Source organism: Pteropus medius, unplaced genomic scaffold, assembly GCF_902729225.1.
Source record: "Pteropus medius unplaced genomic scaffold, Ma_sr-lr_union100, whole genome shotgun sequence".
Lineage (NCBI taxonomy): Eukaryota > Metazoa > Chordata > Mammalia > Chiroptera > Pteropodidae > Pteropus > Pteropus medius.
This window is the reverse complement of record NW_024340849.1, coordinates 40407362-40421114: the sequence shown is the minus strand read 5'-3', so window position 1 is coordinate 40421114 and position 13753 is coordinate 40407362. Positions and strand designations below refer to the sequence as shown.

Genomic DNA, 13753 nt, shown 5'->3' with positions numbered 1-13753 from the left:
TTTCTCTTTCTCAGTTCCCTAAATGCCTAACTTCATCACCAGCCTGACTTGGCTGTTTGTCAGCTTAACAGCTGGGAAAATTTGGCAGCGGGCTGTGGAGGACACCAATACTAACTATTGAACTATGTATTATACTAAGGCCAACTCTACCCAGATTTTAAGGATATTAAAAAGGATTCTAAAGTCTACTTTTGAAAGCACTGAGTAAAACAAAGTTAAACAAGTTTTTCTTTTCTCTCTCTCTGAAGTGTCTCTAATAGTTTAGAAATGTATTATGAATTTCCAAATCTATTATGAAGTGTTTCTCAAATTCTCTTTCCCTCCAAAGGAAAAAAAAATTTTAAAAGACTGATTTAAGACACTTCTCTATGAGACCTTTCAGATAATTCCAGTCAGACATTATTTGTGGTACTTTACTTGTACTCTGCATGTCTCATATAGTTTTCTATCTTATTTTAGAGTTAGAGAAGCTAGAAATCTGTATTCTTTTAGTAGCTGCTATAAGAATTGCAAATTCTTTTTGGATGAAGGCTAAGACAAGAAGCAGAAGATCCTTCTTGAGTCCTATTAGGCAGTTGCCTGTAAGGCCTTTGTTTTCTTGAACCGCCTAATGGGTTTGGGCTTGTTAATTTGGAAGGCTGAGCTGAGCTGCTTTAATAACAAAAATATGAGTAATTTGAAGTTCCCAGGGAAATTTCAGGAAGGGGAAAGGAGTCAGTCAGACTAAATGCTGCATGGGGAAAAAAAAAAGATCAGAGAGGAAAGAGAAAACAAACAAACAAACTAATGGTGGGCCTGCAGAAAAGAAGCTTTGGGGGAGAACAGAAATGTCTACCGGGAAATTTTAAGCTGTTTGCTATTGGGGGTGCAGCATAAACTGCTCTTTTGTTTCCACTGTGAAATCTTCAGTGATGGCTCTTTGGCCCACAATATCTGCCTGTGAGTAGATTCTTTTGCCAGCGTGGCACAGTGGCAGAGGGGCTGGCAGATGAAGCTGATGTCTGGGTGGCATCGTTACTTATCTTCATGTCTCACCAGCTCCCTTAGACTGTAAGCATTTATAGAATGAATAAGTAAATTCATCGGTTTCTAACAAGAAGCAGCAGATAAGTGTTTCTCTTTCACTGAGACTAGACCCAGCATCGCAGCCATTTATAGGATAGAATTACTTAGTAAAAGCAGGCACAGAGTAGGGGATTAATATGTATTTGTTGAACTAACCAGTCATTGAGTCAGTGAGAAAGGTGCTGTTCTCTTGGTTGTAAGCATGTTCTTCCATGTAGAAAGAACTACAGCTTTAATCCTTGACATCAGAGGAATACTTTACTTATGAAGACCCGGCCTTCTAGATTCCAAACAAGATCTGTTCCCTATTCTCTAAATAAGGAAACAATGGTAAAAATACAAAGATATCACTCTCTATTCTCTGGTGAAAGTGATTGCTCTCTCACATGTGTTTTCATAGCATTTCATAACAAACTAGTGTTCTAAGGTTCATCACATTTTATTATAGACATCATAACATCTTTGGTTTCTCCATAACATGTCAGGGTTCAGAAATAGCCAGGTCCTGTGTCCCATTTGCGGGGCTGAAAAAGACAACCACAGAGACTTTATTTTCTCCCTACTTGCCTCTCTCTTTTAAAAGCCTGTCAACTTCTTGAGGGAAGAGACCTTGTCCCATTTCTGAAGCCCTACTGCTTGGCAGTCTCTGGTCCATAGTAAGTGCCAAATCAATGCTTTTGAACTGGATTGCTGTGTGCTGGTGCAGTAATGGTGACCAACTCAAGAATATTGGTTAGGGCACCCTGGAAAGGCCTGGTCTTAACACCTTTACTTGCCATCAAAAGTATCCTTTAATTACACAATAGATTGTCAGATCCACACCTGGAAGAACTGTTAAATGAAAAGTTCTTTACTGATGTGATAAGAAATTGTGTCATGTTCACAGTTGAAAGGGGATCAACCTTTTTCTTTTTCTTTCTTTTCTTTCTTTCTTTTTATTTTTGTAGAAAGCTTGGAGGACTAACATCTCTCTTGTTTCCACAGAAATTTAGGAATTCCCACAGCAAGGCTGTCTTTTGAAATGCATTCACTGGGAAACCATCTGTCAGTCCCAGTTATCCAATGGGAGGAAACTGGGGAAGGGTTTGGTTGTCACTGCAGGAGTTAGGCTATGCTCCTGAGACGCCACAGTTGGTGGAAGAGATGACCCCAGGGCCCAGTGTCTGAAAGGGAGGGCTGTAGGCTCAGTTATGTAAAGATAACTTAACTTTTGGATAGTCAGTTATTTAGTCATTCATTCAATAAAATTTATTAAGACCCTGTTCTGTGACAGGCACCATTCTTGGTACAGGGGATTCATTCATGACACAAGACAGGAAAAATATCTGCTCACAGGACCCAAGATCACACACACACACACACACACACAAATGAGGATATCAGAGAGTAGTATTAAAATAGGGTGGTGTGACAAGGGGTGGCTGGGTGGTGGTTAGGAAAGGCATCTTGAACGTTTCACATTTTAGCTGAGACCTGAATTAAAAGGAGTTGCATAAAGAACAGAGGAAGACCCTGTGGTGTTTCTTAGAAAGTGTGGTGTGTTCCAGGAGTGGAAGGAAAGCCACTGTGAGGAAGTGGACGGTGGGGCAGGTTGAGATGGTAGTGGTTGAATCTCTCGCTGACCTGGCACTTCTGGGCCTCAACAGTCTTAACACTGTGTCTTTTCTTCTGCAGACGACTTCGCGGAGGAGGAGGAGGTGCAGTCCTTCGGTTATAAGCGGTTTGGTGAGTTCTAACTAAGCTCTTTTCCTTCTCTGTGCTTGTCCTGGGATATAGTAACGAGACCGTTACTGGACCTTTGACACACATGAACATGTCTGGCTCTGGGGCCCAATTCTGGTTGGAAATTGAGTTTCTGTTTAACAGGTGGATGATTTCTCACAATGCTGAGGGCAGTAGGACAGGAGCTGTGTGTAGGCATGGGATGCTTATGGGATTTGCTGAATACAAACCATATGGCTTAATAGACAAAACATTGTAGGAAAGGTAAACCTGTGACAAGACAGAAACAAAAATTCATGGCATTTCTTTGTTTTGATATTTAGAAAACATCTTTTCTCTTTTCTCGGGCTCCATGCTCATAACATAGTCAACGTTAGTGGATAGTGAAAGGAAGGCTTTTCCCATAAACCCAATTAGACACACGTGCTCTGTAGTGGGCCGGATATGGCTCCCAAAGATGTCCGCATTCTAATCCATGGAGCCTGAATGTTACTTTATATGGCAAAAAGTGCTTTGCAGATATGACTAAATTAAAAAGCTTGAGATGTGGATTATCCTGGGTTATCTGGAAGGGCTCTAAAAATCATAAGTCTTTACAAGAGGAAGGAGGAGGGAGATTTGACCACTGAGAGGAGAAGGCAGTATGATGATGGAAGCAGAGATTGGAGTGATGTGTGCAGAAGGTGGAGGAAGCCAAAGAACACAGGTGGCCACAAGAACCTAAAAAAGGCAAGAAAATAGTTTTACTGTTCAGAGCTTCTAGAGGGAGTGCAGCCCTGCCAACATCTTAATTTCAGCCAACTGAAGCTGATTTCAGATTTCTGGCCTCTATAACTGTAAGAGAAGAATTTTGTGTTGTTTTAAGCCACCACATTTGTGGTAATCTGTTACAGCAGCCGTGGGGGACTAATACACACTCCTCTGCCTCCTAGGCTGCTGCGCATGGGTGCTCGCTCTTTGACCATGCTGCTCAGGCTCTGCAACTTGGCTTTGAACTGCCAGTGAACACTGCAAAGTTCCAAAGATAGTTAAAGGGAACTGAGGTTTTCTGTTCAGCTTGTTTCTGTGCCTTGGCAATGAAGGTTAGAGGAGAAACAAATTAGAGAGAGAATGTGCATGCACATGTATGTGCGGGTGTGTGTGTGTGTGTGTGTGTGTGTGTGTGTGTGTGTGTGTGTGTGTGTGAGAGAGAGAGAGAGAGAGAGAGAGAGGGAGGGAGAGGGAGGAGGGAGAGTGGAGGAAAGGGAGGAGAGAGTATGAAAGAATGAATCTACTTCCTGCTTAAAAAAAATCCTGGTGGACTTTGATTAAAGTTAACAACCCCCAGCTGCTCTGGCTCCCTCCTTGTTTTAGCATTTTTCCTTCTGGACACACACTTCTGCATTTCTTTCTGGGGGTGGGGGCGGGGAAAGGGCTTTAAAATGGGAATGCAGTGGCACCAAGCCCATAGCTCCTCCATTCATATGTTGGCAAAGTGGCTCACACTCAGTTCTCTCTCCTCTCCTTCATACTGCTGTTCTGTATCTACACAATTACATATTTCTGGATTGATACCTTGTGTTCTGTTTTCCTGTGGTGAGTTCACTGAAGGTGGTAGTAGGAGTGAAGATGAAACTAAGGATTATAAAGGAAAGGAAAATAAAACAAAAATGAAAAGGCAGAAATAAAGAGAAAAATCAAACTTGTAGAAATAAGGCAAAATAAATGTTGACAGTATGTATTTGAAAATCAGTAGAAGCATGAAGAACCAAGAGAAAGAGTTTCTTTAAAAAGAGTGACCTTGAGAGAAATTTTATTTAAAATTTTGTGACCATGTAACTAGCTAAATGGGTGGGGATTTGGTTAAAAAAAAGATGTTGCTAAAAGGATTTAATGTATGGTGGTTAAATTATGTGTGGAAATCACAAACTGGTGATGACTCAGAGAAGACACTATAACAACATGCAAATACTGGACAGTGTAAACAGAAAGGAGAGAAGAGAATGATACCAAGTGGTACAAGTAGGAGAAAGGAATGAAATTAAAATGGAAACCTCGGAATAGGCTGGGAAAGAGACTTTCTGATGTTGAGAAATTCTTGGATTCAGCTTTTAGGCAAGTGTTGGATATCCAGCCTAGGGGTCGAGTAGAATTTTGGAGATGGAAGAGCCTTTGAGATGATCTAAATCAGCCTTTAATTTTGCGGATAAGGAAGGTGAGGACCAGATAAGTCCTTGCTCAAGTATGTTAGCCAGAGCTGGGTTTGGACGCTAACTCCCAAGCTAGAGTAGTTTTGGGGAAGGATCCAGCATTAAGGTTGAGATGATCTCTCACCTTCTGTGTCCTAGAAGGGTCCCTGTAGTTCTGGAACCCTAACGTGGTCTGGACTCCCAATCTGGCCACACCAGGGAAGCCTTGTCAGTTTTGCAGAGTTTAGGACGCTGGACCTGGTTTTATAGAAAGCAAATAGATTATCAGTTCCTAAGAAGGGGCCAGAGCTCGTCATTGAAAGCAGCAGAGCCCAAGAACCCATTCCTTCAGGTACGGTTAAACTTGAACTATTAAAGGAAGATGACATTGGTGTAAGGTGGTAGTGGGATGCAGCCCTGTAGGGCCTCTTGTACTTTGTAACTTGAAACCAGTTTCTTCAACTCTGTGGGCCTAAGATGTTGCATCTTCCCAGTGAGCAGAGTGACACCTGCCAAAGTGGGTAAGTCTACCTTGCAGGCTTTTGGTGAGACTAAGAGAGAGACCAGATGGACAGGTGCTTTGAAAGTGCAGCACTACAGAGACAAAGGTGGTGAGATCACTGTCCTGAGAGGGAGGACCGTCATCACTCTCTGGGTATTTTAGCATAGTTACTGCTGGGTATCAGAGTGCGACAGATGTGGAACCTCATTCCTGAAGACGTATAAAGGTGCGATTCACCTCTGAACGTGGTAATATCGTTGGCTTTTATTTTTTGCAAAAGTAGACTACATAACATAAGGTTTAGTTATTGTCTAATTTTAGGTATGTCTTTTTTTGTGCAAGTATGATGATCACAAACTGAATTTAGGCTACATATGAACCAGGAGTTAATTATCCACAGGGCGAAGGGGCTACTGTATTAGTAAATTGTTACCTGGTGGCTTGTTTCCAAAGTTGTTCATAAATAGTTATTCAGAAGCATTTGCTACATAAAGTCAAGGCTGTTTACATAACAATATTGTGCTTTTTCAAATTCAGTGCAATGTTACAATAAAGAGCAAAATGGGTGGCCTTTCCCAGTGACCTCGTGTGATGTGGTATTATTTTAGGACAGTCGTCCCTTGTTTATTTGGGGGTTCATTATTGCACTTTGGTCTCAATCAGGTCTTCTCTTTTTCTTGAGTCTCTTTGTATGTCAAGCTTCTTATCCCTTTTCCCGGGCAGGAAAATCTGATGGGTTTGTCACTGATTTTCTCCTCTGACCAAAGCTTCGATGAGGGGCAACTGTGAAAGGTTAATGAAGTAAATTTAATCAGATTCTAAGGGTCAGCGATTTTTGGCTGCAGTATGCAGAGCTAATTAATTTGGGATATAACTATGGTTACAGTTTGGCAGAATTCATCCTCTGGAAAATGAGGTGCCAGTATATTAATATTTATTTTCTATAGATATATGCTACAATGATATCTTCTACTTCTTTCCCAGTTACTGTTTTCTTCAAAAATATCACACATAGCTCTAGAAACCTTTATTATTATAGCCAGCAGAAAGAGAAAGAAAAGTAGTTTATTTTCTAAGGAATAAATATAAATTTATAAATTGGGGAATTTATGATAAATCAATCCAAAAATGTCTTTTGAAACCTTTTGATTAGTCATATGATTAACATGAATTCATTCAAGTTAAAAAAAATTTTATTAAAATGATATGGAGTAGGAGGAAAGAAAAACGCCATTTCAGTTCCAAGGGAGAAGTGCATCAAAATTCCACAGGCGAAGGGGAGAAGTATGGGAAGAAAGATCAATCACTTCCAGATCCTGCCTTTTAACGCACGTAGAAATGATCATAACAAATCCAGCTCATGTTCACGTATCATTTTTATCTTCCCAAAGGACTTACAAATGATTTTGTTCTTCACAACTCCATAAGGCCAGCAGGCCAGGTGTCATCTTTCCCACTTGATGGCTGCTTTTCATTTTGGGGGGTCAGTAGCTAGGTGTGCGGGTGCTGAGACCAAGTATATGGGTTTGGATCCGAGTTCCAACACTCACCAACTCTATGACCTTGGGCCCATTATTGTTTAATATTGTAAAGTGTCAAGTTTCCTCTCATAAAATTTGGCCTACTTCATGGAGGTGTTGGGGAACTAGATGTGATTCTGGATTAGCCAGGCTCTGTGAGTGTCCCATAAGTGCTGCCCATTATTCTGATATTAGGTTCCCTCTTCAACCTTTTGGTCTTGCTGCTTGTACATGGGGCCCAGGATTTAGTAGGCCCTTGGAACCTTCCAATTTCCAGCAGCCTCATGGTTTCTTGTTCCATCATACCCTCTGCTTTACTGCTAAGAACTGAGAGAGGGAAGACCTAGGGACAGAGGCTCTTTGCCCCAGCACCCTGGAAGGCAGTGTTTGGGCCCAATGGCAGACACCGCCCTGGGTATCCTAGGCCCTTCCTCTGGAGTCCACTTTGCCCCTATGTGATCATGGGGGGCATAGATCACCTTTGTTTCATTGGTTACATTGGGGTCTCTAGTGTTATCTTTGGAATATGATCTGATATTATAATAGGATGTTGAACGTTGGAATGATGGAGGAGCAGGAGATACATGGTTCTACCTGTGACAATTGCAGGTAGATTTGGGGTCAACCATGAGTAACTGGGGGCAGCTGGAAACATTCATTGTTAGTGTTTGACAGAATTGCTTCCTTGGAGCTCTGCTATAGGGAGTACTCATATCTATGAAAGAAAAAGATCTGAAAAATTACAAACTGTGAAAAAGTAACAAAAAGTAAAAGGAAGCATTCTCTATGGAGTAGAGCTCAAAACTAAGCGGGAAAATTCTAAAAGAACTGCCGAAAAATTATTTAGGGCTTACAGCCAAAAAGGGGGTATCTGATACCTTTTCCTAAGTGTTCATGGAACTGTGTCCTTGAATAGTTTTGTTTACCTACAACTTCACAGGCCTCCTTGTACCTATAGTTTCAAACAAGCTGGGTTTTTTCTCTTCCCTTGAACAATAATTTCAGATTAGTAAGAATATTTTTAACAGCTTAACCTGCACAGTGCTGTGCATGTGGAAGCAGTCTGAGAAATCCATATTGAGTAGAGCCCAGCCCTATTCCAGAACACCTTCTCACCTTACTCCTTACCTGCCATCCCTTCCTTCCAAACCCATCCCCCAAAAAGATCAACACGTGAAACTTCAAATCAGTGACTCTAAATCGTTGAGCTGTTTCCTGCCGAGAAGTTTAGAGTAACTGAAAGTCTAACAGTGCGGAAGACTACATGGGCTTCTGCAAAATAACAGCACAGATATGCTTAGCCAAATAGCCAGAAAGAAAGGTTCTTTCTGAGACACATGATGAGTTTCTGCTTTCAATGCAAAGAGGATTGAAAGAGTTTACCAAGAGGATGCCGAACCGTCTTTGGGAAGCTGCTCAAGATAAACACATGGATGCCTCAACTTGTGGTTGTTTGGGCTTGGGGACCAAGCTGCCTGTCTCTCCTCTCCTGGGCCTCTTCCCAGAAGCCTGGTTTCATCTCTGGATTTGGAGAAGGCGCCACTTTGAAGTTATCTACCTCCAACTACAAAGGAGGACTGCACGCATTCCTCTCACCACAGCCCTTCAAGACTGACACCAACAGAGGCCACCCCTTTCCCTGATAAGAATGCCAGGAATTTCCATCATTTCCTGTGAGGAATGACTAAATATACCCAGCATGAGGCTGTCCTTTCAGTAGCACCTTTTCCAAACATCTCTAAATGGAAAGGGTACAACATCAGGCAAAGGACTGACCCTGGGCAGAGAGAAAAGTTAAGGGCAGGCAACAAGAGTCTGATTTGATGCCTCAGTGGGATTTCTTTGAAATGTTCAAAGCCATTTACATCACTTAGTGGGAGGGTTTTGTTCATGTGGCTTTACACATCCTAAAGGAGCTGATATTTCTGATTGTGTAAGAATTTCATGTCAAATAGCATGCAGAGAAGTATCTTGAAAAAGAGATTCTCTGGCAGAATCACTTTGCAGGGGCGGGGGGGAGGGGCAGTTGCAGGAAAGCTCATCTTGCCCCTCTACCCTCTGCTCCCAGCGAAGCAGGTGGGGTTCCTGAGACCAGAGAAAGGGAGTTCACCAGCCATCACTTTCTATTTAAATAACCTGAGGAGATTTCCTAATTTTTATCATTATAAATGATAAAATGATATTCACAACCTCCCTTGACAACAGTGTTTATCCAGATTTCACTTCTTTTTTATATTTTTTATTATATATATATTTTTTCACCATTCTCATTTGAAAGAAACCATTAAGCTTCTTCTCTTGAATAACAACCTGTGCTAGGCAGTTTCCCATTCATTCATTCATTTCATTCTCCCAGAAATCCTTTGAGGTGGAAATTATCTTCAGTTTGCAAATGAGGACACTGAAGCTGATGAGGCTGAATGGCATGGCCAACATTAGATTTAACTTGACTTCAGTCCCGACTCTTCTTTCTACTCTACCCATGACTGAGAAGCACACAGATATGTCCATTCTCAAGTCATCCCAAGATTTTGAGGGGGAAAATAAATTATCAGAGATGTATGTGGATTGAATCAGCAGCCGTTTATATATGGTTTTATAGTCCATAATTTCATAATATGTATAGATTGAACATATGAGCCCTAAAGTTTTCAATCATTTTAAGTATAATCTGCCCCACCCACCTCCGCCCTGCCTTCCCTGGTTTTCATTCACTTATGAACCCTGGTAAAAGTGTGGGAAGAAGAGGAAGAATAATTTGTTTTTCCTACAATTAAGTTAAAGCTAAATGTGGTTTGTTTTTATTTTTGGAAAAATGAAAGAAAAAAAATCTCAGCCATTTTCTTCTTAGGACAGCATGAAGACACTCAGTTGTTCCCAATGTTTGGTTGTTGGGGTGGGGTGGGAAACAGTTATTCCTTATGCTAACAACTCCAAGCAATTTAAAACAGATGAACTCAGAAACTTTCCTTGAAAGATTTGAATTGTTCATTTGGAGACCCCCCAGGAATGAGAAAGATGTCCTAGAGCCATGGGTTTTGAGGGAAGGCCACGGTCCTCAGCACAGTTGTGACCTAGTCTTTTTCTCTCTCTCACATTCCCTATTGGTGCCCTCGATGTTCAGGATGGTGACTAATTGGAAGCAAGGCTTTGGAATTGAACAGTCCTGGTTCACCTGCTGACTTAGCCCTTTACAAGAAGGCATCCAATGTCTCTGAGCCTCACTTTGCTCATCTGTGAAATGGGAATGGCAAGCTATACCTTCTTTACAGGGTATGTGGATTATAAAACCTATAAATAATATATATGAGGGGCCAGGTATATAGCAGGTCTGCACTAAACGGTGGCTGTCATTGAATTGCTGACTACTCTCAACCCCTTCTCTCTGCTCTTCCCTTCCCCAGGGCCCAGCATACCTGGTTTGGTGTTTCCTCAGCTCTTCCTTCGTGAAATCCACTAGGCCTCATGATCTCTGATCCTCTCACCTTTTGTCTTCCCTCCATGAAAATCTTACTGCCCTCACTCCTGTTTTCTTTGTCCCTCATCCGGGCCATAATTTGTTCAGGGAGTATCAAAGGAGTCTATTTTCTTGCAGAGCCTTCCTTTTTTTTTTTTTTAATTTAAAGGTTTGGTGGCAAAGAATACATTTTTAAGGAAAGTAGCACATAATGCGGGCTAAAAGCAGCTTTCATGGAGAGATAGCATAACATCCTCGTGTGTAAGAGAATATATGCCAGAGCTGAAGGGCCTGGATTCATTTTCCAGCTTTGCAAGATAGCCTTAGAAAAGTTAACCTCTTGGTGCCCTCAGTGTCTTCATCTAAAAGATGGAGTTACTTGTAGTATCTACCTCTATGGATGTTTTTAGAACGGAAAGAGTTAATACTTAGAGCAGTGCCTTGCACAATGAAAGAACGACATAAATGTATGCAGTATGAAAAGTGACACAAGTGGTCACAAGGTGAAGAAAGACAGTCTTCAATTCAGTGTCTTTTTGGAACTAAGGACACTTTCCCAGAAGGCCTTCAAGAGACTTCCCCTCACATATCACTGGCCAATATAGAGTCACAGTCTTTTCCGAAATCAGTTATGGGCAAAGAAAATGGGCTGGCTCTACTTGGCTTGGGCTAATTGTTTGGGATGGAATGCATGGTAAGGACTTAAGCACTCTGACCACTATTATTATGTGTAACTTAAAATCCATAATATGTAATATTATAAATACATAATTATATTTATAATTTAATGTTAAGTTAGACAATGATTAACTATTAAATAACAATATAATTTAATTATAATCTGATCCATTGTATTTATACTTTGCGCTACTGATAAAATTATCACTTTTTATGTAATACATTGAAAAATTCAGTCTATTCACAAAATAATTACGTTTCCTTTTAAATGATTTATAATTTTGTTACAAATGGAGCTACAAGGTGCTGAATTCTCAAGAACCCAGAGTTCTTAGTTTCTGACAGATTATAAAAAGAAGAAAACTTCAAAAACAAGAAATTAGTATGATATAGAAGGGAATGGATAAGTGAAAAGTTATTTTGCTTTCTTGGAACTTAGTATTCTCATTAGTGTTAAACAGATTTTGAGGAAACAACTTTTTCCAGAAGAGGAACTTAGAAAAAAATGGAGAAAGTCCTAAATCTTAGTCAATACAACTCTTGCCATAGGAAACATTGTGAAATTGGTCTCCTGTTCTGAGTCATAACTATGAACACTTTCTGCTTCTTTCAATATTTCATTTTTATCATCTTTATGTTTTTGAAAACTGACATTTGGCCCTGATTGAAATAACTTCTCTTTTTATACACTAGGGTAATGTGTGTGTGTGTGTGTGTGTGTGTGTGTGTGTGTGTGTGTGTTTTCTTTGGTGTAAATATTTCCATACACAGGTCAGTTTCTTTCACACACTGCAGAAAATGAAGGACTTTAGACCTGTCAGGAAAATGGGAGAATGGAACTAGAAGTCTGCAAAAGTCCTGTCAGAAATCTAGACTACATTCTTATTCTCAATGTTTACAGATGTTCTCTATTTTCTGATATTTGAAATAACCTTTCTAATGGGTCCTTCTTGTTCTGCGAAGCAGGAAAATGCATAAGTAAAAATCATTGCTTATATTTTAGATTTGAGGTTTTAATCTTAGCTTATTTATTCCAAGCAGTATTAATGAGAAAGAACCACAGTCTTCCCCACTTTAGGTCTTATTTTGTACTTGTAAGAAGAGGTCCTCATGATATCTCATATTTAGTACTTTACCGGGGCATTTGATAAGGAATTTATGATTGCTCTACCTCCCATGTTTCAGAGATGTCTTACTGTTGAATCACTTTTGGAAATAATTGAGGGAAAATAGGAATATTTATAATTATGATGTGCGTTCACTGATCGCCTTCCATGTGCTGTGAACTGGGGTACAAAGATGGCTAAAACAAGGTCCCTGCTCGTGACTATTTTATTCATTATTATTTTTATTTTATAATTCAATTAAAATTTTTTTTAGAAAATAAAAGGTATAAAAATCCTTATGAAAACAAAAATTTTCTCCTAAAAATGTCCATACTAGTAATAGCCCAGTTAAGCCTCATCAAAGGCTTCCTCGAGTCATAAACTGTATGTAGAATAGAGAGCTACCATTGTTGTGATGGAAGCGATGTAAAATAGGGTCTCAGAGGTTCTCATGTGAATTCTGCAGGTGGGAGTGGAAAGAGTAAAACAGATGAGGAAGGGGTGTGAGGACCGCAGTCTAGTGGCCCAGGGAAAAGGTGAGTGAAATATTAATGGAATTTACCAAAGAGATTCAAACAAGGAATACCGGCCTTAAACAGTGCCTTTTCCTTGGAAAATGTATGCACTTAGTGAGATTTGCTGAGAAACTGAAGCAAGCAAGACTGATGGGAAAATGCCATTCTTAGTCAATGCAATATGAAAATGATGTGACATTTATTAACCATCCATAATGTGTTGGGCATCATGCACAATAAAGAAGGGAGACATGGCCTTTGTCTTTGGGAATTTTAAATTCAATGAGAAGCAGACAGTTTTCCAACAGTGGTTCATTTGCATAAAAGAAAAGTATCAGCCAGATCTACAAATTGCTTCCCCTCCCACCCGCAGAATTTCAAAAGGCACAATAGAGGGCACCACATGCCAGATGGATTGTGAGCTGCCTCTTCTTTCTGTCTCCAGTTAAATACTGGCAAACTCCAATGGTTTCAGATAAGGTTGAGACTCTCCTTTGCACCCACCTTTCCCCTTTTGTGCAAGGGAAGGGGGCATATATGCAGTCCCATTCCTTTGCTCCACAGAAAAGGTTCAAGACAGTGTGAGAATCTGTTTGATATAAGCCTGTGAAAGGAGGGTGGAAAGTAATTTCCATCTCCATATGTGGCACATACCATCGACCACAGCTGTTATTAAACTGTGGCCATGTGAATCTGCTCTACTTATTTCCAACAATTCAGAAAGTGTGTAATAAAATAATTTGGTTCAGAAGCTTTCACTATTTGTTACATTTTTAATAGACCAAAATGTACTTCCTATAATCAATGAAGCCTGTGAATGAGGATCTCATAGGCCTGAATGACCTTAAACATGTGCATTACTCTACTGACCCCTTATTTGCTTGCTATGGAAAGAGGAATAACAACTGCCAAATTAGAGGGGCATTGTGAAAGTTAATTAATGTAAGTGAAGTGCTTAGCACAATGCCTGGCACTTAGGAGGTACTCCATAAATGCTCATTATTAATCAAGAGAGAAAGA

General features: G+C 40.3%; 1 protein-coding gene across 1 annotated transcript in view; it reads left to right on the top strand.

Moving 5' to 3' along the window:
* Positions 1-13753, top strand: part of COLEC12 (collectin subfamily member 12) — a 173671-nt gene that overhangs the window by 14159 nt on the left and 145759 nt on the right. Inside the window, exon 2 of the mRNA XM_039844938.1 lies at positions 2740-2790. Within this exon, the coding sequence (XP_039700872.1) occupies positions 2740-2790 (51 nt within the window). The remainder of the gene's footprint in view (positions 1-2739; positions 2791-13753) is intronic.